This window comes from Rhea pennata, chromosome 2 (assembly GCF_028389875.1).
Source record: "Rhea pennata isolate bPtePen1 chromosome 2, bPtePen1.pri, whole genome shotgun sequence".
Taxonomy (NCBI): Eukaryota; Metazoa; Chordata; class Aves; order Rheiformes; family Rheidae; genus Rhea; species Rhea pennata.
In genome coordinates this window covers 139,186,655-139,212,639 of record NC_084664.1, presented here as the reverse complement: position 1 = coordinate 139,212,639, position 25,985 = coordinate 139,186,655, and the positions used below count along the sequence as shown (strand labels likewise).

Sequence of the window (25,985 nt, the reverse complement as noted above, 5' to 3'; positions counted from 1 at the left end):
CGCAGATGAGTGTCAGTCTGCAACCCCACAAACAATTACAATGATCTAACTCCATGAGCAATGGCTTGCAGGGAAAGAACAAGGTTGAACGGCCAGGACGGAGCAAGGGGCAGTATTTTGAACTGTCTGTGCCACCAGGAGTGCCTGTTTGGAACTACACCTTGTTGTTAGGTATTGTTGGAGTCAGCAAGCAGGGAGGGATGTCTCAAAAGCATGGTCTCATGACAGAGGTACAAAAGATGCCAAAGGTGCCAGCCATGGAAACAAGCTCCATTAGCATAGGACATGAGACACTGGTTAGTTAAATCATTTACTGGGACTGATCTTTGGAAGAAGAATAAATTTTGGGTAAAGCAAATTTTAATGATGAAGCTTGTTTAGAAGGTAGAATGAGTGTAAATCATCTTGAGAATTAGCTTGACAGAAGTGTGAAATATTTGAAGGAAGTACGGAAACCATTCTGAAGTCAAATCAAACTTTTATGTTACATTTGTATAGAGGGCTTCAGGGGCTATCAGAACCTGTGTATTCCATTCTCTCAGGAATGGCCAGCCTAAAATGAGGTTAGTGGTTCAATCTCTTGTGTCAAACATCTCATCACAAGATTGGGATTTCCCAAGAGTGAATAGAGTCCTCCTCTGCTGTATTGAAAGGACTGGTTTGACAGATGGCAACACAAGATCCCGATTAAGAAGAGCTGTCTCCTGTCCAAAGTTTTATCCAGCACTTCTGTGACATCTAACAGGGCAGTGGAGAGAAAGTGCGAGACTGAAGATTTCCTCAGAATATAGTATGTCAACTACATAAAAGATTTTCTTTAAAGCAAGAGGAATGAAGTTTACGAGACTATGTTGTGATTAGTCATAAACAGTGTTAGTTACAAGCCATTTGCACTGCAGGAACGAACAAATAGGCTGTGAATTTCCTCTTTTAATAATTGTCTTACAGGCTGGCTGTTTCTCTTTCAGAACAAAAACTTGCAGAACAAACAAAGAAACAAGAAAAATATACCACGGGATTACAGTGAATGGGACAAGTATGTTAAATCCTTTATATTTATCGGGGGGGGGGGGGGGGGCTTAAACTCTATATTTATTTACTTATGTAATAATAAAACACAGTTGTTAGGCTTTTTAAAGTATTTTCCAGAAACATAATATTAAGGTCAACATTTTCACAGAATTATAGCTCTTCAATGAAACTTAGGTTTTTCATAATAAGTATTCTGTTAAAATGCAAATGATGTAATATGGTGCTAACTGCTGAAAACAAGTTAATATATACCTTTTGTTTAAGCTGAAAATAAAAAGTAATCTTGTTTCAGATCTCATTTTCTCTTTCTAAATCTAAGATATAAAATCTAGAGAGGTACACAGAAACACAGAACTAAAAATAGGTTGCTTTACCAGCTTTTTGAAAGAATTTCTAAGTTTATTTAATACATATTTGTAAATTTTATCTTCTGTGTGTCTAAAGCCACAATTTTAAATTAAAAACAAATTTGATGAATTTTTATTCTTGCACTAAGTCCCATTACCTTCAAAGAATAAGCTTGATGCAGATGCATTAGTTTGCTCAAGTGCAGTTACACGTCGTCAGGTTTCAGACGATACCTGACTTACTTCTAGAGTGGGTGGAGCCCTGATACAAAGGTATTTTCTGCATCATGTAATGATAGCATATTACCGTTCGTGCCCCAACTTGTGGAGCTCTGTAGAGAGGATGCCCGTACTTCTCTATTTAGCACAATAGCAGCTTCTTTCCAACTCCTTGAATCTGGAATATAATGCTGTAGAATCAGAGTGACGATGCACAGGTTTCCAGTGCTGCAGATGGGGAGCTAAATCCAAAGACTGTGGGGTCTGAGTGATTAAACACTTTCAATATCTCAAAAAAATCTACAAAAGCCTTTTCTGCCTAAGTCACTGTTCTTGCAAACAGTTGTGCATATCAGTTTTTAGTGCATATCAGTTTTAGGTATCTGTGTAGTAGAAATTGGGGCCTTTCTGTTTCAATGTGGATCAATGGAATTTGTTATCAAAAATAATTTCTACTATAGTTTATTCTTTCATCCCTTTTCCTCTGTATCATTTGAAATATTATTTCTGTTGTATTATAGAATATAGAATATATATATTTCTATTATATTTCAAATATGTAACTGTAATCAAATATATGTGCTCAATCTCTAAGTGCTTTGGCATACTAATAACATTAAAGTAGCTTGTGAATATTCCACCAGAATGTATGCATTTTGAGTAATATTTATGTTCTGAAACCTAAGTTGTTTGAATGAAATTGTCAGGTTTGAAGCATATCCTGTTTTCAAAACATTTTGAATATCATTTCAAAATCATCAAGTCATTTTAGAAAATTTCTGAACCAAAAAGGTTTCATTTCATATTTTAAAAACATTTATTTTGAAATATGGTTAATTTATAGTAAAATGCTAAAAGCAAGCTTGTAAAAGATCAGAAGCAAAATGGAGCACAATTCATCTTATCTGAAAATATTTTGAATTGCATAAATTTTCAGAATTATGACCCTATTGCAAATAGGAATTACTCCTATTGTCAAGATTATTGTGGAAAGCAAAGGCTATTTCTCATTAAGTCCTAAATAGAACAGTAGTTTACTGTTTCTGGATGGTATAGGAGTATTGCATTTGTTCTCTAGGACTATGGCAACAATATTTATTTAAAAAAAAAAATCCTAAACACCTTTTTCAAAAGCCACTTCAGAGTAGGCTGGGAAGTATGTAAGATGCTATTTTGAAATCTCTCACAAAGTAATCACTTTGAGACCATTTGTTGGGTATTTATGACAAAAGTTAATACAGATGTTTGACAGGGCTGAGACTAAGGCTAAAGATGTTGTTTCTTAAATTTTACCTGTTGCATGTAGTTTATCAACTTTTTTTTTTTTTTTTTTTTTTTTTTTTTTTTTTTTTTTTTTTTTTTTTTTTTTTTTTTTTTTTTTTTTGGTGTGTGTGGTGATTGTTTCTTAATCAGAAGGAGGTGGAAGAGAGGAGTATATGTACATGGAGAAGCACAAAAAAAAAAACAACACAGGGAAAACAACTAATGTTTAAAACCTTTTTCCTAACTAGTCATGGATGACTGAACACAGATCACCTTAATCTCTGATTTCCTTTGGTTTATAATGAAAATATATATGTCTTTTTCTTAGCAGAGGAGTCATGCAGTGCAATATTCTTATATTTGTTATTTTTATTAATTTAAGGTTTGATGTAGAAAAGGAGTGCTCTAAAATTGATGACGGCTGTGAGGAAAATAACTCCAAAGCAAGATTCTTTACTAGACCAAGTTTACCTGTAATTGAGAAGAAAATAGATACAACAGGTATTGACTTAGAAGCATATAATTTTTATTTAATTCTAATACTGTGTAAAAGATTGTGCACACAAAATGAAAAAGCACATTCCAGAGGAAAAAGCGTCTGTTTTGGTTTGGAGCCCCTCTAGGTAATATAGTACTTACAATGTCAACCAAAAATGAAGCCATCTTTGACAAAAATCTAGTCTTGCTATTGAAGATCAGATGAACTATTTATATTACATATAGGTTGAGAGAGCTCAGTAAATATACAAAACATACTTCTGCTATTATAAACAAAGGTCTGTTTGCTACCAGCAGTTGAGTAGGGACCTCTGGAATGTATAAGCTTTTTGATCATTACTGAATATAAATTTAAAAACCACTTCCATCTTGTATTCTAAATTATATGTGTATCATAAGAATTTAGGCTTTTATTATAGAAAATAAAACACACACTTATGTTTTAATAAGCTATGTTCTTTACAATTTTTAAAAATAATATCTAGAGCGTGACATTCAATGTATTTTAGCTGAAAATGTTTTCATAACATCTATGCAAGTTGTTAGCTGTTATTATGTATGAATATTTTTCTCTAGGCATGCCAAAGAAAGAAAAGATGTTTATTGCTATTCGTGAAAAGGAAAAGGGCAATGAAGCCTTTGCTATTGGGGATTATATGGAAGCGGTGACATATTACACTCGGTGAGTAAATACTATTGCATTCCTTTATTTTAATGACTGTTATTTGTGAACATTACATTTAGAGCAATCTGATTAAGGCAACTTTTTATTGAAGCCATATCTAGTGGCAATTAGATGATTTTCAAAAGGCAAAAAAACTTGACTGAAGAATATGTAAAGTACTGTTACATCCTGATATTAATTTTTATTAATCAAGAAGAGAAGTAGATGATAGTAATGGGATGTAATTTGCAGGTCTCAAAGTTATTCAGATTTTTCAAAACAATTGAGAATCTACAGCAAGTTGATAAAAATAAATGGATAAACAACATGGTGAAAAATTAAATAAATTACTGACAGATTTACTGACAAATTAATGCATTAGTAGGATTATCTCTGTTATGAATAAATAAAATTATTTTAATAAAAACTTATTTTTAGAAAAAAGAAAATTCATTGTGTGCAGCTTCATCACAACACTGTTTGTAATTAGCAGTAGTCCAGAAGAAAAGAATATTAACACTGGATTTTAAAAAAAGTATGAGATTCTTACGAGTTTATTGCTGTTTTAGGACCTTTGCTGTATGTGCTTCAGAAGTAGAAAAGTTCAAGGTGAATGGGATTAGGCATGACAGGAGGAGAAAGAATAGTATTTCAGTTATTTCAGTATTTGAATACTACCTTAAAGAACTATATTTTTTTCTGTCTTTTTCACAGTGTTCAAATATAACTCCATTTATACAAACCCAGATTTTCATATGAAACCAACATTTTTTTCTCATTTGCAGATTACCCAACTTGAGACACAAAGTGCTGTCTGCTTGCACAAAAAAAAATGAGGTTAATGGAAACTCAGTTCTGTGTTTAACTCTGTGCTTTTAAATAATAAGCACTTAAAAAATAAAAGAAGCCTTAAATGTGTCAAAATGATCACTTAGAATTTGAGAGCACATAGAAATCTTGCCTATTAATTACCAGTGTCTAAACTGAGGGCAAGGATATGACACAACTGTGAAATGAAGTGTTAATTTATGGGCTTTGCTATTATAATGGGATATCCTCTGAAAAAAATTATGCAGAAGTTACTGGGTCTATAGTCAGTGCAGAAAAATACACAGAAAATAATGGAGTAAATTGTGTCTAACAGGAAAAAATTACTTATTGAATAGATTTATGTTTAGGAAGCACTGTTCATATTGTCACTGAAGGATGCAAGGTTTTGTGGAACAGGTAGTTTCTGAAAACTTAACTGGAGATTGTTGATGTATATATGTGCACAGAAGTATTGTATTTGTATTGCATAGACTGTCTAAAAGGAGATATTTGATGTATATATTTTCTTGTTCTTGACTTGCAGCTGTAACATTTTTGTTTTTCTTTAACATGCAACCATCAAAAACATCCACAGCTGTATTTCACATGCATACATATGTATGTATATAAGTGATTGAAGTATAAATCTGTAATAAAAAGTAAGAAAAAAATCCCTGCTTTTTTGGCCATAAACCAGCCATTCATTATCAAGAATGGGCAGAAACTTCCCTAATAGAGAAGTCTCTCCAAATTGCACCACCATAGGTATTGTACACCTTCTTCTGAGATATTTGGATATTGCTCCTTAATAATGTTCTAGCTGGGCACTTTTCTACTACTTTCTGAAAATTCCTATTTTAAGCTTAGAAATATTTAAATATATATTTTGGAGTGGTTGATAGTAGTCTGAAGGAATTATATGCATATGGCTAAAAAAGGGAAAAAGAGTAAAATCCAATATAAAAATAAGCAGGGTACAGTTCTTGTTTTGTTTGTTCTCTACTATTGTAAGCCAAACATAGATAGTACATTCTATTTTAGTCTTTTTAGTTTACAAGAAAACCATAAATCTCTCATTTCTAAAGAGATTCAAAAATTTTTTTTTGCACAGGTCATGCTCTGATATAATTCTGTTATGTCAATATAATTTTAAAGTAAATAGATCTTACTTATTACGCATGTGAAATCACATTGCTGAAGGATTTTAGTCTCACCACAAAATCATGAAGTAATTTAAGTTAGAAGGGATCTCTGGAGGATGTTTTGTGCAAACTTCCTGTTAAAGCAGGACCAACTTAGATCAGGTTACTCAGGGCTTTATCCAGTTAAATTTTGAATATCTCTAGGGGTGGAGATTTCACAATCTTTCTGGGTGGCCTGTTGCAGTGTTTAACTATCCTTACAGTGATTTTTTTTTTCCTAATACCTAATCAGAAAATCCCTTGTTTCAACTCATGTCTGATGTATTTTGTCCTATCAGTGTGCACCTTTGAGAAAGATCTGGCTCTGTCTTCTCTGTGCCTTCCCATTAGGTAATTGAAAACAGCTTAAGACCTCCTCTGAGCCTTCTGGCTGAACAAACCTAATTATTTCAGCCTCTCGTTATCAGTGCTTCATGTGCTCCAGGCCCATAACTGTCTTGGTGACCATGTGCTGGACTGACTACATTTTGCTAGTGACTTTCATGTACTGGGGAGCCCCAGACTGCACACAGTACTCCAGAAGTGATCTCACAAGTGCTGAACAGAAGCTCAATCCCGGGGCTACAGTGTTGCTAATATAGCCCAGTGGGTGGCTGGCCGCCTTTGCCTCGGGCACACTGTTAACTTACACGCAGTTTGTCATCCACCAGAGCCCCCAGGTCCTTTCTGTAAAACTGCTTTCTAGTTAGTTTGGCATCTGGCCTGTACTGCTGCATGGAGTTACTCAGCCTCAAGTACAGGATTTTGCTCTTGCTTTTGTGAAATTTCCCAAGGTTGTCAACTCATTTATTTGACTTGGTAAGTCCCTCTGAATAGATGCCCTGCCCTCCACTGTATTGACTGCTCCCCCAACTTAGTATCATACACAAATTTATTCTCTTCCGTGTGATATCCAGATGATAAAGATGTTACATGGTATTAGCCCCAGTATTGATCCCAGAGGGAGGCCAGTAGTAACTGGCTAGCAGTTGGACTTTGTAGGATTGATCACAATTCTTTGCACTCAGAACTCTAGCTATTTTTTAATGTACCTTATAGTCCATCTTTTCTCAGTTTGTCTATACTACTGTCTTAAAAGCTTTGCTTTAGTCAAGAGAAAGAATATCCACCCTTCTCCTTTCCTCCCATGAGCCAGTCATGTTGTCATAGAAAGCTATCGCGTTGGTCTGTTATGATTTGCCCTTGGTAAATCCATGCTAGCTGTTGCCAGTCACTTTCTTGTCCTTCATGTGCCTGAACATGAATCCAAGATGATTTGCTTCATAATCGTTCTGAGAACTGAAATTAGGCTGACCAACCTGTAATTCCCCAGCTCCTATTCCTTTGCCTTCTTGAAGATGTGTGTGATATTTGCCTTTTCCAGTCATCAGGAACCCAATCACCAGGACTCTTTGAAGATGATATAGAGCAATCTTGCAGTAACATTGGCCTGTTTCCTCAACACCCTGTCTGGAACTTGTGTATGTCCTACTTGATTAAGTGTTCCCTAACTTGATCTTCTGCTGTGGATATTGCTTCATTCACACAGGATATGCCTGTAGACTCAGGGATCTGGGAGGCCTGAGAGTAAACATTACAAATAAAAAGTGAGGCAAAAAACTCACTGAGTACCTCAGCCTTTTCCATGTCCTCTGTCACTAGGTCCCTTGTCCCACTGAGCAGTGAGGCCAAAGTTTCATTTGTCTTTGTTCTGCTGATGATTTACTTCAAAAAACCCTCTTCTTGTTGCCCCTCACATCCCTTGCTAGTTTTAAATCCAGTCTTTGCTTTCTTAATTCCATCACTAATGCATAGGCAGTGCCTCCATATTCCTCCCGTGTAGCAAATACCACTGCCATCTGCTGTGTACTTCATTTTTGTGTTTGAGCTCAGGTAAGAGTTCCATTTCCATCCCATCTGCGAGGCTTACTTGATCTCCTCCACCTTGGAAAGGAGGTGCTTTGAAGACACTGCCCTTGAAGATTAACCAGCTCTCCTGGGCCCCTTTGCTCTTCAGGGCAGTCTCCCTGCAATCCTGCCAGGCAGATTCCTAAACAAGCCAAAATCCTGTCTCCTGTTTATATTGCTTACTTTTCCCAGGATCTTATACTCTACTATCTCATGGTCACAGCAGCCAAGGCTGCCATTTATTTTCATATTCCCAACCAGTTCTTGTTTGTGAGAAGTCCAGTAGAGCATCTCCCTAGTCAGCTTGTTGATCACATGTTGTCTTCAGTACACTCCAGAAATCTCCTGAATTTCTTGTTTCTTGTCAGTTTGCCCTTCCAGCAGTTATGGGGGTGGTTCAGGTCTTCCATGACATCCAAGGCCTGCAATTGTGAGGCCTTGTGTGAAGAAGGCTTCATCTACTTGCTCTTCTTTGCCAGTCTGAAGCAGCCACTTGCTGTGATATCACTATATTGGTCTGTTCTCTTGATCTTGTCCATCAGCTCTTGATGAGCTTGCATCTGTTCCAAGACAAACCTCCACACATTTCAGTCACTCCTTTGACTACAACTCCAATTGTCCTCCTTACCCCCCCACGCTGTTCTTCCTAAGGAGCCATCACATCCATCCATCACAGCACTCCAGTGAGGCAAGCTATCCCACCATGTCTCTGTAATCCCATTGAGATCATAGCTTGACAACTGCACAAACGTTTCTTATTCTTCTTGCTTTTTTTCCCATGCTTTCTATATTTGTATACATGGTTGTCCACTCATGCTGCTTGCACAGAGAAAGTGAAGAATCTCTTCCAGTATGTCATTTCCTGGGTACTTTCTTATTGCCCCAATTCTCTTTAAGTTTTGATTACCATCCCCAGTGAACCTAGTTTAAAACCGTCCTTGCTAAGTTAGGAAGTGTGTTGTCAAAAATGCTCTTGCCCTTTGTCAGATAGATGCCAGTCATCCTCATTCATCAAAAAAGATTCTGTCATAAAAGCCAAAGCTCTGCTTGCAATATCAGCTGTGCAGCAAGGATTCATTCACTTCTACCTAAGCCTTTCCATTTTATGAGCAAGACAAGGAGAAGCCAGCCTGGCTCCCCATGCTCTTCGCCATACAGCTCTCCAGAGCTCCGTAGTCACTCTTGCTACTCACAAGTTTTCTTTTGCCAGTATCATTAGAGCCTACATTGATGGGCAGCAAGAATTAATAGTTTAAGAGCCAAGACAGCTTCTCTGCATCTCAGATCTAAGCCCCAGCAAGCCCTCCCAAGACAGAAAATCGTGTTGGTGGATGGATACCTCTGCTCCTGCAGGAAGGAGTCTCTAATCACAATCATTAATAACATCAATATTAATGTTGTTATAATACTGTTTTCAGCTTCTAATAGTGGAGTGTTTTTATGTTCAGGTTTTCTAGATGTGAGCGTATCATGATCAATACTCTGTCTTTTTCAGGAGTATATCAGTGTTGCCCACTGTGGCTGCATATAATAACAAAGCTCAGGCAGAAATCAAACTTCAGAACTGGCACAGTGCTTTGCAGGATTGTGAGAAGGTGCTAGATATGGAACCTGGCAATATAAAAGGTAAAGTGAAATGTAAACTTGCCTTGCTATATGGTACAACATCCAGTCACATTGTCATTTGACTTCACTGAGCTTTGGATCCATTCCAGGTATGAAGAAGTAAACAGGTTAGTTCCCCAAACTAATTTTAACAGTAATTTGGGAGTTAGGGCAGTTTTAGGCAGCCAACTCTGTTGATCTGTAATGGCTATTTTAATGTGGTAGCATAGGACTAATTCTTACTTTTCATATGATGATTACAAGACCTCTTGTATTCATGCAGTGCATTGTTTCCATAATATCCACAATGAAGTACTAATCACCTTAAAAGCAACATGAAAACAGTGAAAGGTGTTGATTTAATCCGTTCTGAAGGTGAGTGTTTCACTATAGCTAACTATACTTGCATGGGAGGAGGGGATAAATTGGAAAGTTCGTGATCACTATCTCAAATGAAGGTGTGATGTCAAATTACAATTATTAAAAAAGCTCAAGAGAACAATAATTAGTAGCACTTCATTATGAGGTAAGTGCAGACTTTTAAAAATCATTTTACGCTTATACTTCATATACATAGAAAAAATAGCACAACACTATCTTCTTTATGCTTCAAAAGAATATATAATACACTTTCTTCCTTTGTAGCTCTGATGCGCCGTGCCACTGTACACAATCATCTGCAGAATTACCAGACAGCTATAGAGGATCTGAAGAAAGTATTGTATGTTGAACCAGAAAATGCTGTAGCTAAGGTAAAAATAAATTACTTGTATATGACTAGAGTAAGGCTATATGGAGTTGTAGAATGAAGTGCATGCACTTTACATTGTTTGATTTGAACATATGTTCTGAGGACACAAGTGATCTACTGTGCTAGCGATCCACTTCTCAAGGTGGATCGCTGGCCACATAGGTGTCTTTAGTGAGAATTAAATACCTCAGTGGGATTCACCAAGTCTTTTCTTTGCTACTTAATCTTGAGAACCTGCAGGCACTGAAGTTTTCTGTATTAAAGTAATTTAGGTGCCTAAAATTCTGCTGCTGAACATGTACTACAAGTGTTTCTTTCTTGACTGATCAAAGTTATTTGGAAAATTCTCTCAAAAAGATCCATCCTGATAGGTATACCTGAAGTTTGACACATACATCAAAAGAAACATTTTAAAAAATGTTCTGACCTTTTATATGGGAATGCTGTAGCATTAGCATTAACCCAAAAGAAGATGACTAGTGTTCTGTCCCCACTTCCACATGATAAGTACTCATTTCCCAACTCCAAGCTACAATGAGGTACCTTTAACACTTTCTGATGAATCTGGACCCTTCTGAGACAAAAATGCATTATTTATGGGACCAGAGAGAGAAGCAGGCAATGACTTAGTTGCACAATCTTTCATAACTGTGTAAATGGTCTCTGGAGCATGGATAAGATTTTAAGATACAGGACTATAATTAACCTTTAGGTAAGTTCGTTTAGAGAAGAATATACTATGATCTTCTCTTTGTGAATATAGATGAAGGAGAAATGGTAATCAGGATGTATGTTCTGATCACACTACAGGTTAGAATAGATGCCCCATTTAATTTAATTAATTCCTAAGGTTTGGTCTCGTAGATGTTTTCCCTGCAATGGGAAGAAGTAATCAGACTTTTATGACTAGGATCAAAAATTGCAGCCTGCTCATGTGTTGCAGGGGAATATCCACTTCAGGCTTGGTATCAGAAGAGATGCCAGAAACTTCACTGCCATAGAATGATTTGGGAGGTCTTACTTATCCAGCCAACACTCATTCTCCATGCAGCAACTCTGGAGATACTTCCAGAGCTATGAAATTGCCTCCACATTGCTTCCTTGCATGTCTGCCACTGTGCAACCCATTCCACTTTTTCCCTTTACGTGAGAGTTGCTTTGGCAGAATTAGGCACTCTGCTGACACTGTAATTCATAAAATCAGCAGAAGGAATTTATATAGCAAGGGGTACCATGGGTGTTTTGTAATATCAAAGAAGGCAGGATGGTGACCTGTTTTGGACCTAAGAAAGCAGGATGCTTTCTTCCCAAATTCAAGGTCAGGATGGGGATCCTGCATTACTATTATTTCAGGACAAGATAGTCCCTGTCATTTAATTTAATTCATGTCATTTAATCTCTATTTTCTTAAGGGTGATTTGTGGCTTAGAACCCCGTCCCTGCATTTGGATTCTCTATGTGCCTGGGCATCTTCAGTACTAGGCAGTTTATTACTAAACTGTTCTTTGCCTGTCAATTAGGAGTCCATCATGCTGGTAACCTCCCAATTTTGTTTGTGTACAATTCCAAGATGTGCAATAGCCTCATTGTGTGAATTTTGATTGGCTCTTACTACTAGCACATTTTGAGCTTTAGCAGCTTACATACATATATTTAGCACATTCAATAGTATGTGTGGAAAGATTATCAAATAGACTGTGTTGAGACTTCTTACAATACTAGACAGAGAGAAAGTGCTGTCCTTGATCGTGAATATGCTCTCCTAGAGCTCCGAGTATGTTAGTCAGCTTTGCTGAGTAATGCTTTTGTGTCTGAAGCAGATGTCTAGACTTGGACCAGTCTTTGCCAACTGTTATGTCTTGGCTGAGGCATTTAGAGGTGCCACAGTGTTTGGCAGGGCATTTCTCAAGTTGCTGTTTGCCTGGAGGATTCCCCAAACCCTCATGAGTTATGTAAGAATGTATGGAATGCAGTTGGTATTGCACACACAATGAATATTTATGTGTAGAGTCACTCAAAGAAAGAAAGGTAAACTGCTTATCGGTTACTGGAATTCATTAAGGTGCATTGTCCACGTGTATTTTTGCTTGTTCATGTCCTTGTTTGCTCTTTTTCTCAGTGGACTGAGTGTTGAACTGGCACAGCATGGGAAAAAAAAAAAAAAAAAAAAGAAGAGTAAAATTGGGTGTGTCTTGTACTGCTCTGAAAGTGTAAAGAGAAAGTGGAGGGTTTTTCTTAATTAATCCAAAAATGATTAGTGAATGAGAGGCTATTTAATCATCCAATTTGTACTTCTTGCTGTAGTAACAAACCTTTTCATTACTCGACAGGGTACTTCTGCTGCACTACTCGTTATCTCTTTGGTTCTAGTTGTGTCAGTTACACTTGTCCTTCACATATCAATCAGAAACTTCATAGCATCCATTTTGATAAACTTGTTTTAGGCTTTTTCAGAGATTCTGGAAAGAACACGTTGTTCATAGGTCTTAAATATGTCTCTTCTGAGTAGACCATGTCAGGTGTCATAATAGCACAATCTACTTCTTTTTCTTAATTATTTTATTTAAATTTTTGGCCTAAACAGTTCATTCATGAAAGGCATATGTTTATTTGTGTAATGCCTTATGGTTGAGTTCCTAAGAGACAAAAATAGTGTGTTAATCTCAGTTCTGATACTGCCTCTTGGAAAAGTCACATATATTTTCTCTATTTTTATATTTGTAACACTTAACATCTTGATAGATTAACCAGCTATGTGGACTATTTAACAGAATATACTTTCTGGCTATAAATTACAGTTTATATACCTTTAAAAAAGGTTTCTACTATTGTTATTTTTTTCTGTATTGCAGAAAAATCTGTTAGAGATTGAAAAGAAACTGGAAGACTTAAAGCCTGTATCTGAGACTAAAAGCAAAGGAAAAAAAATACTAATTCAAGATATAGAGGATTCAGAAGGTGATGAAGAAAGACAGGAAAATACAAAAGAATGTGAAAGAAGCAGAGGAGATAAAGGTAATGTCATATAATTTTCTATTCAGTTTTAACCTGAGAAAAAAATCATTGCCTTTGATACTGTAAGTTTTAGTCACACAATTCATCTATATTTGTTTGTAAAATATTTTTCCCAATTGAAGAGTAAAATTATATTCTGTACTTAACAGTAGATCTTCTCAGAGTGTGAGATCTAGAATCCAGTTGTATTACACATGTCTTTGGAATTATAAAAAAAGTATAAGGCAGAGGCAGATAGAAAATGCTCCTAAATCACCTACTCCTTGTGTCCTCTATGATTTCAGATGATGCTTTGATGTGGGTCCAGGCAGTTATTTCTTCTGGTGTTAAAGAACATCTTGTGTTCCTTAGCTATTTCCCTCATATAGCTCTCCTGCCTTTCTACCATCACATTTTCCTTCTGTGTTTTTTTACTTCCTCTATTAGTGATTGTATCAGAGAGTGTCAAAATGATAGAGTGGGAGCTAATTTGATTTTTGTTTCAAAAAAAAAAAAAAGGAATCATACTTTTTAACTGAAAAGTTTATGCCTATACACTGAAAGTAAATATTATAGGTAAACAACGTGTAGTTCTTGTGCTGGATGTAGATTACAAGCAGGTGAAATGCAGCTTCTGTGTCTGGATTTTTGTGTGGCTAACAGCAAGACTGTTGAGATGAAGCTGCTTGCTTAACCAGAATGCTTGACTGTAGTAAGAAGTGAGGTTATTGAGGCTTGCACTAGCAGATTGCTTTTAGATCCAGCTGAATGTCTGGGCCCCAAGTTGGAACAAATTGATGGCATCCTTGAGTTGATTTCCACCCTTTCCCCTTTCATTCAATTCTTTAAGATAATTTGGTCTGATGATTGGGGCTTTTGTGTTTTTCATGGCCTATGTAGTTCTTTGTCTTGGACTTAAATCAGTTCACACACTGTGGGTTTTCCAGTAAGCACAGTTTTCCACATAAAGCTTTAAATTGTCCTATATTGTGAATAGTAGACTGTAGGTGTGTGATTTAATAATGCAGTATTTGCACAAGACTTCAAGAAAAATAAATTTTTCAAAATCAAGATGTATACACTAAGTCTCTTCAGGTAAAACCATGACAGAAATAGACTATAGCCCAAACCGTGGTATTATTTCATTTGGGGTTATTTTCCATTGGGGTCATTCAGATGACTAGGTGCATTTTAGGTCCATAGGAAGACTCCCATTCAGTTGATCATAGAATCAGTAAGGTTGGAAGGGACCTCTGGAGATCATCTAGTCCAGCCTCCCTGCTCAGCAGGGTCACCTAGAGCATGTTAGACAGGGTTGCATCCAGGCAGGCCTTGAAGATCTCCAGAGAAGGAGACTCTATAACCTCTCTGGGCAACCTGGTCCAGTGCTCCATCACTCTCACAGGGAAGAAATTCCCCCTCACAGTCGGGCAGAGCTTCCTGTGGTTCAGTTTCTGCCCATTTCCTGTTGTCCTGTTGCATGGGACAACTGAAAAGAGTTTGTCCCCATCCCCTTGACACCCTCCCTTCAGGTACTTGTACACATTGATCAGATCCCCCCTCAGTCTTCTCTTCCCCAGGCTGAAGAGGCCCAGCTCTCGCAGCCGTTCCTCATAGGGCAGATGCTCCAGCCCTTTGATCATCTTCACAGCCCTACACTGGACTCTCTCCAGTAGCTCCATGTCTCTTTTGTACTGGGGAGCCCAGAACTGGACACAGTACTCGAGGTGAGGCCTCACCAGGGCTGAGTAGAGGGGCAGGATCATCTCCCTCGACCTGCTGGCAACACTCTTCCTCATGCACCCCAGGAGACCATTGGCTTTCTTGGCCACAAGGGCATATTGCTGGCTCATGGTCCACTAGTCATCCAAAAGTTGATGAAGGGTTAGGATTTTAAACAGGCGGAAGATTGTCAGCTAATGTCCATTGATAATACTCTTTGAGTTTTGCTTGTTGATTTTTTGAACGTGTTTTATGAAATGGAAGTCTTCAAATAAAACTGGATTCCTTTTCCTTATATTTTCATTATTTCTTGAATTATTCCATATGAATAATGAAAGATTTATCTGATGCTGTCAATAATTCGTCAACATACGTGTTGATGTTTCATAGGTTTTCACAGAGAACAAAGAATTAGGCCTTAGATTTGCATTTTAAAGTTTCTGATTCATTTAGAAGCAAAGCCTATCAGGTAGGATATGATTAGAGCTTTTTGCTGCTTAAGAGACCAGGTGTGCTTGCTGCTGTATTTCCAGTGTTGATAATACTTCTTTCTGCTCTCCTCTGCCACTGGAGCTCTGAGATAATAGAGGTGCAATCTGTTGGTTGATACTTACTGGGTGTGTTCCTGTACCTTTGCTTCCCTGTCTTTACTCACTTGGCCTTTCTACCGTATGTGAATTCACATGTAATCACATCTTAATTCTTAGGAATCTGTCTGACAAGATTTTTACTGTAATAGAAAACTTACCTTGCCACTCTATCCTTGAATAATAATTTCCTGTGTCCATTCTTGTTATGGTTAGAAGCATTATTGATGAGGCCTTCTAGGAGGTTGTTTGGCCACTTTGTTATTCTGTACCCTCTAACCCTTTTCCTAGGGTGCTTGTTTATTTGTTATTTTTGATTTTTAGAACTTTATACTTTTTGAGGAAGCAATTCTCATTTGCCATTGATTTGTATAGGATCTAGCACAGTGAGGCCCAACATACTGTGGCTTTTAGGCTGTATTGCAAGCTAGCAAAATTAGATTATGTTAAAGTAAACAGCATTGAAAATTAACCCTAATGTTGCATGTATAATGAATTTCCTGAGCCCTCAGTAAGAGTATCAATATAGATGTGGACCAGTAATTCTTTCTTTTAATTCCTTACAATTTTCTCTGTTCCTGTAGCACTCTCAGTGCAGATTGTCATTTAATTTTAGTTTTATTGCTTCTGCCTTAGAACAATTCAGGTACAATCTATATCAGCTAAAGCAAGAGCAAGTAATAAAAACAGATATTTATTGGCACTGTGTGGCTCGAAAGCAAAACTATTCTATTTGAGCGTTCATCTGTTAGGCACTAGAGAATCAGACCGTGAAGCACACATCCACATAAAACAAGACTGTAGTGGTTAGTTCTTCTGCGTATGGCAATAAGTATTTTTAAACATCTTACACTTTTCCAACCTGTCTGGTTTGATTTCAGTAAATGTTGTGCATTTAAAAAATATTTTTTGTAATTTGGGAACAACCTGGAGTTCATTGATTTTCCATCAACTTCAGAATTTTAGTTTGAGTCAATAGGAATCATTGCTCTAATATATGAAGGAATTTTAAAAATTCTGTTTGACAGCAGAGTACTTCTCATTGAGGGAAGGTGAATGCCCAGCATCTTGATTAATAGCACCAAAGCACAAAACTGGTTGTTTGCAGAGTTGCCCTTGCCTGACTGATAATTTTAAGAGTCAGTACCCTTGAATATAGTTTTCCATTGAAATCTACATTTGAATTCTGTAATGATAATCTGTTCAGGTAACTAAGGAATTTATTTATGTTAATATCTGATACAGTCATTGTATGCATTTTTTCTCAAATTAATAATAAATAGTAGTGAAAATTAAATGATCCAAACTTTATAAGAGGCCTTTTGCCATTATGTTTTTATGAAACCTTTTTTGAGAATGATTTATGAGCTTTTGTGCCTCCTCCTGTAAGTTAAATTTGAGGAGGGCTCTGAAGTGTGTAATGTTACTATCTTGTTAGTTGTGTGCTCTAATTTTAGCATGCAAGAATTTTGATTTGTTCATGGAAAATCAAAACATCTGTATTTTAACTGGTATATAAAGAGTTAATTCCAAGGTAAATTCTGTACCATTCTGACACTACAGAACAGGGAATTAGAAAATGCTCAGCAAGGAGAAATGAGATCTTACAGTAACACATTCTTAACAATAATTACAGATTGCTAGTAACTAGGAATTCTTCTGTGCCCTTGTAAGTGTTTTCTGAGGTAGACAAATCCTTATAAAATGAAGATTCCTCAAGTATTCTGTGTTCCTTGGAAGTACACCCCTCTTTTGCAATGACAGTAGTTTCTTCTGATGATGCAAGCTCTAACTCTGCTGATTAACTTCCTTGTAGAAATTGGTGTACCAGTAATAGGAGAGGCAGCTACTGAGAAGCCTGAGATGGGGAACGCACATAAAAAGTTTCCTAGCAAAGGAGATGGCATTAAGTCAGAAGACAGAGAGACACAGAAGCAGAAGGAATACACTGAGAATGGAGTGAAAAAAGGCACACCAAAGAAAAAGGCACAAAAACAATTACCAGACCATGAAGATGAAGTTAATGGCTATTTAAGCAGTGACAAAAAGAGTGAAAGCCATGAAGCTGAGAAGATCTCCAGATCACATGGAACAGGGTCTCTGTCTGCTGGTGGTGGCAGTTCTTTGCTTCCTCCTACTGCAACAAAACTAAAAAGTGAAGGGAATGAGTTGTTTAAAAGTGGACAGTTTGGAGAAGCTGTGCTCAAATACTCAGCAGCAATTGAATATGTCATGGGTTTAGGTGAGTGAGATACCTTATCCTTAAAACTAGGATTGTTGTTTAGATCATTTAAAGGAACTACAAATGAACTAACCTAGCATATCCCTCAATTTTTGGCAAGAGCTACAGTGCAGTAAATTCTTTGTGATGGACAGTAGAGAACAATGCACTTAATACAAAATATAGGAAAATTAGTGAAATGATCTTTAACTTTCTTGGGGCAGAAATGTTTGCATTTATTTATGTGTTTGAATAATTGCATATTCTAGGTGACATGATAAAAGCTTCTGGCAGCTTTGCGTCATCAGCAAACTGCGTCACTGCGGTGCAACTCAGAGTGTACAATGTAATTGTATACTCTTGAATGTAATTTTAGTAATGGTTTTTGATTGTAATTGTATATTCTTTTAGGAGAACAAAGTCCAGGTGATATAAGTATCTTATACTCAAACAGAGCAGCGTGTTACCTCAAAGAAGGGAACTGCAGTGACTGTATTCAGGATTGTAACAGGTAAATTGCAAACTCCCATGTAGGGCAACAACATTCCTGATGATGAGTAAACATTTTAATTGATACCTTGTTTTTAGAGTTTGGCTTAGAACAATCTTTAATAAGGGCTGATACCGTAACTAAATGACAGTTCTCTTTGTCAGTTCAATCACATGGAATCTAGGGAATGAGTAACTTTAGTTTGTTGTCTTACTGTGTGAAAACAGTTGTTAGTCTTGATGTGTACACTGAACTGCATAGAAGGCTTAACATTTTTAGTACAAAAGGAGGCTTATTTCACTAATGCTCTCTACTTACTTAAATGTAAAAACTTTGTTAACCCAAAGGCTTATAACACTGTTGGAAACTGCTTTCAAGCATGCATATGGTGAATATGTGTGTGTTTTGTGATTTTCACATACATTCAGTGTAATTACAAACTGTGTCACCGTGTTCAAGAATTGAGCTAAAATCCTTTTTATTTGTTGTGGCTTTTAAAGACACAGGAATTAGAGAAGGTCAGACACCTTCAGTACCTTCCAAACACTGCCACCCACTAAAGTATCACAGTATTTCTAGATGTCTTTTGTTACGTTTCCTTAGATAGGGTTAGTAATACTGAGGTGTAAGGGGCAAAATAGGATCCCAAGACAGCTAGAAGTCCTCTTAATTAATCAAACTTTTTTGTAACACAGTGAAACCTAGCTATTAAAACCTAGACAATGTAGCTATAAATATACTTAAATATAAAATACATATATAACTTTGTGTTGATTAAATGGTTACTTACTGTATATATTCTGCTTGGTAGCAAAATTTCCTGAAAATGTCATCTGAAAAAAAATGATTTGTTAACGATACTTTGTTAAAATAGCTGCAAGATCATAGGCTGCTGGCTGATAAAACAAACTTGCGTACTTAACAGCTGTCTGCTTTTTCTTATTCAGATTGGTTTTAGTATGTAAGACAATTAAAATCAGTCATACAAAGGTTTGGGGTTTTCTGTTCTTACCAGTTACAAGCTCATTTTCTTATTACTTAATGATACTGTCCTTAATGTTGGGCATATTTTCTGGATACACAAGGACCCATGATTCTTAGTGAGCACAACTGAGGTGGAAGCAGAACTGCAAAACTGCAGACATGCACAGATTAGGTAATGTCAACTAATCTGTTGAAGGCAGCACAACGTAAGTAGGGTATGCTAAGAATGGGTTGCTTGATTTCTTAAAAGCAAAAAATGGTGTTGTATTACTTATATTCTTGATACAAAGATAAATTTTGAACATTTTTCTTTTATTATGCTGTAGCTATTTATTGCTTAAAAGTGTATCAAAACCCCTGTTGGGTTTCTTCTTCTAAGGCTCTGGCTTGGAATACCTTCCTTTCTTGCTATACATAGTGAAATAGGGCTCCTACATAGTAACCTTATTTTCTTGTATTTAGTGCTGTGATGTGGCTTGCTCTGTGGCTGTATTATATTTGAGTGCTTACCTAGAAATTCCTACCGATTTTGTTCTTCAGCCCATGTGTTCTTCCCCTGAATTTATCTTTGTTCTGGATGTTAACAGCCTGAAACCTATGTTAATTCTCTTCTAAGTTACAGAATGCCAAGTGAAGAAAGTGATTATCTCCCTGTACTCAGCACTTGTTAGACAACATCTATGATACTGTGTCAGTCTTCAGCCTCCCAGTACAAAAAATAGATACTGATTGACAAGAGTTCAGCAGAGTATCACTGAGATGGTTGGGGCTGGAGCTCTTGGCATGAGGAGAGGCTGAGGGAGCAGGGTTCATTTAGCCTAAAAGAGAGATGGCTTTGGAGAGACCTAACTACAGCGTGTCAGGATCTGTGAGGAGGTTATTGCAAAGACAAATCTAAAGGACAAGACACCATAGATGTAAATTGAAACATGAGAAGTTCTGACTATGTATTAGAAAAAATCTTTTCCCCATGAGGAGAGTCATGCATTGCAACAGGTTGCCCAGAGAGGTTGCACCGTCTTCTTCCTCAGAGGTTTTCAGGACCCACTGGATAAAGCCCTGAGCAACCTGGTCAGACCTAAGAGCTGACCCTGCTTTAAGTGAGAGGTTAGACTAGAAACTCCCAACCTCAGTTTCTCTATGATTCTATGAAATCTAATCCCCTAGACTCATCTCAATTTCAGTATTGCAGTGTTGGTCTTTTTGTTCCATTAACAATAATCATTGATTAGTAAAAGGTAATCTTTAATAAATAATGCCTTTGTAGCCTGCTGCTTCATTTTACTGGAAAAACCTATGGTATTTGGAAGGAGCCCTGATTACACTATATCAGGGACTGAACTCACTATTGACCAGACATGCAATCAGAAAAGGAAGCAAATGAAGCCAAAAGACAGGCAAAAATCTGAAAGCCAAAATTAGGCAGGGGTATATTCATGTTTTATTAAACTCATTTTTTAATATGCATACTTGTATGTAAGGAAGAAGGACTGAAAACCATGTAGGCAAAAGCACTGTATACTTGAGAACCCTATATATCGAAGAAAAAAAATAGCTTTTCTCTTTAAACAGATGTCATTACCTCAGTCTTTTCTTGAAGAAAGTAGTTTTTCAGATGGAGGATATGAATTTGAGTAGAGAAGGTTGTAATAAAAGCACTAACGCTTTCAGAACTGCATCTCATTTGGGGTACTGAGCAAGTAATAAACCATTCTATCCCTGTTTTCCTTGATTATGTTACTATAAGGCCCATCTGAAATCACAGATATTATGTATAGCTGTATATATAATAAAAATTTCAGTATTATTATTAATATTCTTTTTCAATGCTGCATTTTCTTTTTGTTTTCTTCAGAGCTCTGGAACTTCAGCCATTTTCTCTTAAGCCTCTTCTACGACGAGCAATGGCATATGAGTCTATGGAGCGATATAGACAAGCATATGTTGATTATAAGGCAGTTCTACAAATAGACAGCAGCATCCAAGCAGCAAATGATAGTGTTAATAGGTAAGTACACTTTATAAACTTTCTGCTGATATGAGATTCTGAATAGAAAAATAGAATTCAATTTTGTTTGTTTAATTTCCTCCCTCCTTTGCATGTCCCTCAAGAGGCAGGGTCATCATAACTAGAAGACTGATTGTTATTATTTAGTAGCTTTCCTGTAGTTTCAAGCTTTCTGCACTGGAAATATTCCATGAAGTCACAAATTGGACCATAATAAGGAATATTTTTCCTTTACTGTTGAGGAACTATTTGAAAAAAAGAGGCTTGATTGTCTTAAATGTTTAACAGCTGTGGAAGTACTTTTTTTTTTTCCTGTAAGCCTCCTTTACTGCTGTATTATTTTTTTTTTCTTTTCCATACACATCTTTGTTCTTGGCTTTCTTTGGGTTTAGCATGAGGGCAGTAGCGTAATGGAGCTTGTGGTTTCCTAGTTCATTGGATGGCAGTAGTTTTTTAATCACCATATAGATCAATACAAATTCATAAATTTTCTGCATTTCCACTTGCAAAGAGATCTGAAGTAGGATGTGTTGCTTACTGCTAACACCTGGGGAATATTCCAAGGGAGGTATCGTTGCATTCTTCTCTAAGTGTCCACTGCTGGAAACTCTTGAGATGTGAAACTGGTCTATATGGGTCCCCATACAAATCCAGTCCAGCCATTTTTCTTTCTTTGTGATTAACATGACCCAAATGCCGTTAGTCCTACACCAGCATCTCCGTTCATTGCCCATGTACTTTAGAATTAAGAGATTGTACACATCCTGTATAGTAGTGACTGCATATAAAATTCAATCTTTGGTGTATAATGACTTTTTAAAAGTCTGTGCTTTATTTTTTTTTCTTTTTTCATTTTTCTGACATTTCCCTAATACCGTTTGCACAATTTTCTCTGCCTGCCAGTTTTTAAAAAGATTTTGCCTTTTAGGCTCAATATTTTACCTTGAGCAAACCGAGCAGAACATATTCCTGTCCCTTTCCAGCATTCACCTTATATACTTGTGCAGTTCTGCAACTAGCTTCAGTTAGAAATAACTGCATTACATGATAGAACAAAATAGGAGGTGAACATTTCACTGAATCTTCAATAATATTTCTCTTAATTTTGTACAAATGAATGCATTCATGAATTGAACTAAAAAAAAATCCCGACTTGAATAGATTACTTTGGATGATGTGGACGGAAATTTCTCTTACTCAGTAGTGTTGTACCAAGCATTACTTTTGAAGATTGCACTGGTCATCTGTTTAACAGTGTTTTAGCCTCAAGACATCTTATGGAAGACTGAGATTCACTTTAGGGTATAACACTGTTAATGGATGACCACTGCAGCCTTCAAAATATAATTATACTTTATTTTACTGTAACCTTTTCGTAAGATTAAAGTTATTCATATGTTTATATATATGAATTATATATAATATATGTCAGAGACAATATATGTATATAATATGAATTTATATATATAATCTATGCCATATTTGTTACTGGAGTTACACAGAAATGTAGTTGTAGGCATTGTTGCAACCTTTTTAGGTCACTATTTGTTTTTAAAATGTCATATTTTAAAAGCTTTTTTTACTGGGGCTTCAACGTACTTCATGTAATCTAAAGTAATATTTTAACACCTATACCTTTTTTCTTTCATTTCTTTTTCCTTTTCTTACTGGCATACTCATTTTGTCAATTTAAGATCTATGTCAACCATAAATCCTTCTATGTGCTGCCATTGTGAAAATACTGAAGTAGCTTAATGTAATGATTGGCTGCAAAGCTTAGTGGTATAAAAAGGAAAATAAAATTTAGTATTGTTTTTAACTTCCTTTTTAATACTTTCAACACTAATTCTTGATACCAAGTGAGATGTCTCAATTTCTGTAATTATATTAATATATCACGTGTAAGATATATATATCATATATATTATGATACACTGTAATACAATAATACATAGTATGTATTATATATAAATTATAGTTACATATAATTTTAATCATGTAAAATTGTATACACGTGATATTTATATTCTCAGTAAGATATATTAAGTACTTAAGTGCATGAATGACAGGATTTTCCCTTTTTTTTCTTTCCTTTTTAAAAAAGAATTTATGAAAGCAGAAGAAGCATTAGTCATTGAGCAAGAACCCACATTAGTGCAACTTTTACCAATAGACCCTAGTTTATGTTGTTTAACAGAAGGCCATGAGCACTGACATAATTTCTTATCCTTCCTTGAGAAGGCCATCGTATCTTTAAATTCTAGTTATTTTGTCAGAGGTGGCCAAAAGAGATCATTACACTCTAAGGAGTCTTACTTTTGATCACACAACAAGTTGTTTCTGCTCTCCTATGTCTGCACTGATAGAGCACTTGGGCTGGTGAGATAACTGCTACTCTGGTGTCTTCTGTGAATGATTATACTCTTTTGATCTTCTTATATTATCTGCTGCTGTTTTTTTCATATTTCTCCTGACAGTGACTTGCAACTTGCTTAGTAATAAGCTTACTTCCTTTCTTTTTTCCTTAACATCCTTCCTTTTCTGTTCTCTAGGCCTTCCTTATGTTTTTAGCTTCACTGTTCATTACTCTTTCCTCCCTGGCAACCCATCACCATATTTCAAGGTGCTTATTTCACCTGCTTCTTCCTCCTTCTCCTCTGCTGGTAATTCATTTTTGCTTGCAAATTCTTATTTTCTAGAGCATAGAAAATTCCTGCCTAATTGAACTTCTAATGTAATTCATTTTTAACATTTTATTGTTTGTAAATCAAACTGAAATTGTTGACCAAAACACTAATTTTCATTGACAAAATAAGGCGTTTTAAAAAGTGAATTCCAAGAAAATATGAGGACTGTTCTAAGTATACTGCCTTTTAACTTAAAGGGACAACCCAGAAATGTATTTTAAAAATACCTATAAAAGGAATAATAGTTCTTACCAACCTGATTTTATTGGAGGATTTATCTATTTTTAAGTTACTGAGGGAAACTGGATCATGATGCTGTAGAAAGCTGACAGAAAAACTCTTCTCCTACTTCTATCTGAGAGTGGTTTTGGTGAATCTTGTTAAAGCTTGTCTACAAACACTCACCTAATGTAGCAGGCTTCCCAGAAATCTTAGTGTAAGGGAGGAAGTTAAGTCTAGTATTCTCAACAATTCTCATGTAAAAGAGGAGTGAAAGTTTTAGTATAAAGCTTTTACCTGATCATTTTACATCTGAAAGGAAATAAGTAAGAATATAAGTACATACTTTTATGAAAAGTCAGCTGAAAACAAAATTAAAGCATTACTAGAGCGAATATCACCTTGGTTAGATAATGTTGACTTGCATCTTTTACTGGTTTTCTGAGGTGATTGACAAATATACTGGAAGAAATGTTGTTATATAGAGGGTGATTGACAGATATGTTTCATCTAATGATGTGGGCCAAATCGCAGGAAAATGCTGTTCGGGCATGCTTTTAACTAGTGGCGTTTTACCAGCTTTGTGAATATGAATTATTTTCTTGTTTTGGGTATCTTAATCTTCTCTTGATTGCCCTACTGTAATGAAGGGCAGTATATTTATGTGCTTCCATTTATTAAATTGAGTTTTTATTCTCGTTGTCTGATATCCTTTAATGTCAGTTAGTAAATTGCATTAGACAGCTTGGGAGCTCTTATTAGAAAGCCCCATCTCAGTACTGTACTCTATAAACTGTGGCTCTGTGATAAATCCCCAAGTGCAAGGAGAGTTGAATTAAGTTAGGAGACTGTAGAGAGTGACTGTATTTGCCCTTGCTTTTCTGTGAGATAGCTATACTTTTTTAAACTATCCATGGCACTCAGGGAAGCATTTTTGCAAAAGACTATTCTAAGAACAGGTTGTTGTATTACAAGAAATCATCAGTCATCAAAGTCTGTATGATTGTTTTGTTGATTTTGATGAATTAGGTCAGGCTTTTTGTGCAACCTTAAATGCCCATTCTGATAAACAGAGAAGGGATGGACAGGAAGGAAAGAGGACCTTGGTTTGTGCTAGAATTGTTCTATTAATTTCTGTGAGAAATACCTAAACAGAATTAACTGACTTTTCTTTTTTATATAAAGCGTACAGTGTTGATTTCAAGTAAAACGAATTTAGTAAATCTTAGAGCTGTTTAACTTCTGGTGGTGTGCCCCTTATTTCTTAAGAATTGAATTTAGACTATCATTTAAAAAATAATAAGTATTAGTAAAATTAGAGTAAAACAGAATTTGCACAAGCCTGTCTGGTGGTGGCATCTTTTAAAATACTGTTTATTAGTGATCCAGATAGAAGGGAGCCGTGGAAGGGCGTATGCAGCTGATATGCAGAAGAACATTACTTAGAAAAGAAATTAAACAACTAGGTAATAATATGAAATGACATTCTGAGTACAAAGAACTTATTTTAAATTCTAAGATATAAGAAAAGGTATGTTTCATACAGCTTCATATAATCACTTATGTAAAAGCTCCACAAAGAGCCTTTTTAATGTGTAACATTCTTCAAAACGTTTTGGTAACTTCTGTTTTATAACAAAGTGTATTAGAACAGTTGCAGCTTCTTGTATTGGTTCTTCTGTCAGACCTGAAGTAGATAACGAGAAAAGAATTTAGTCCTGATTGCTCTTACTCTGTAGCCATAATATTATACTGAGTTTTCTTTTTGTAGACATTCTAATATTAAAAGAAAATA

General features: G+C 36.0%; 1 protein-coding gene across 1 annotated transcript in view; it reads left to right on the top strand.

Annotated features, from left to right (window-relative positions):
- Positions 1-25,985, top strand: part of SPAG1 (sperm associated antigen 1) — a 42,077-nt gene that overhangs the window by 4,571 nt on the left and 11,521 nt on the right. Inside the window, exons 4-12 of the mRNA XM_062570460.1 lie at positions 969-1,036; positions 3,244-3,362; positions 3,936-4,041; positions 9,418-9,548; positions 10,173-10,279; positions 13,131-13,293; positions 17,398-17,823; positions 18,214-18,313; positions 21,132-21,284. Coding sequence (XP_062426444.1) covers positions 969-1,036; positions 3,244-3,362; positions 3,936-4,041; positions 9,418-9,548; positions 10,173-10,279; positions 13,131-13,293; positions 17,398-17,823; positions 18,214-18,313; positions 21,132-21,284 — 1,373 coding nt within the window. The remainder of the gene's footprint in view (positions 1-968; positions 1,037-3,243; positions 3,363-3,935; positions 4,042-9,417; positions 9,549-10,172; positions 10,280-13,130; positions 13,294-17,397; positions 17,824-18,213; positions 18,314-21,131; positions 21,285-25,985) is intronic.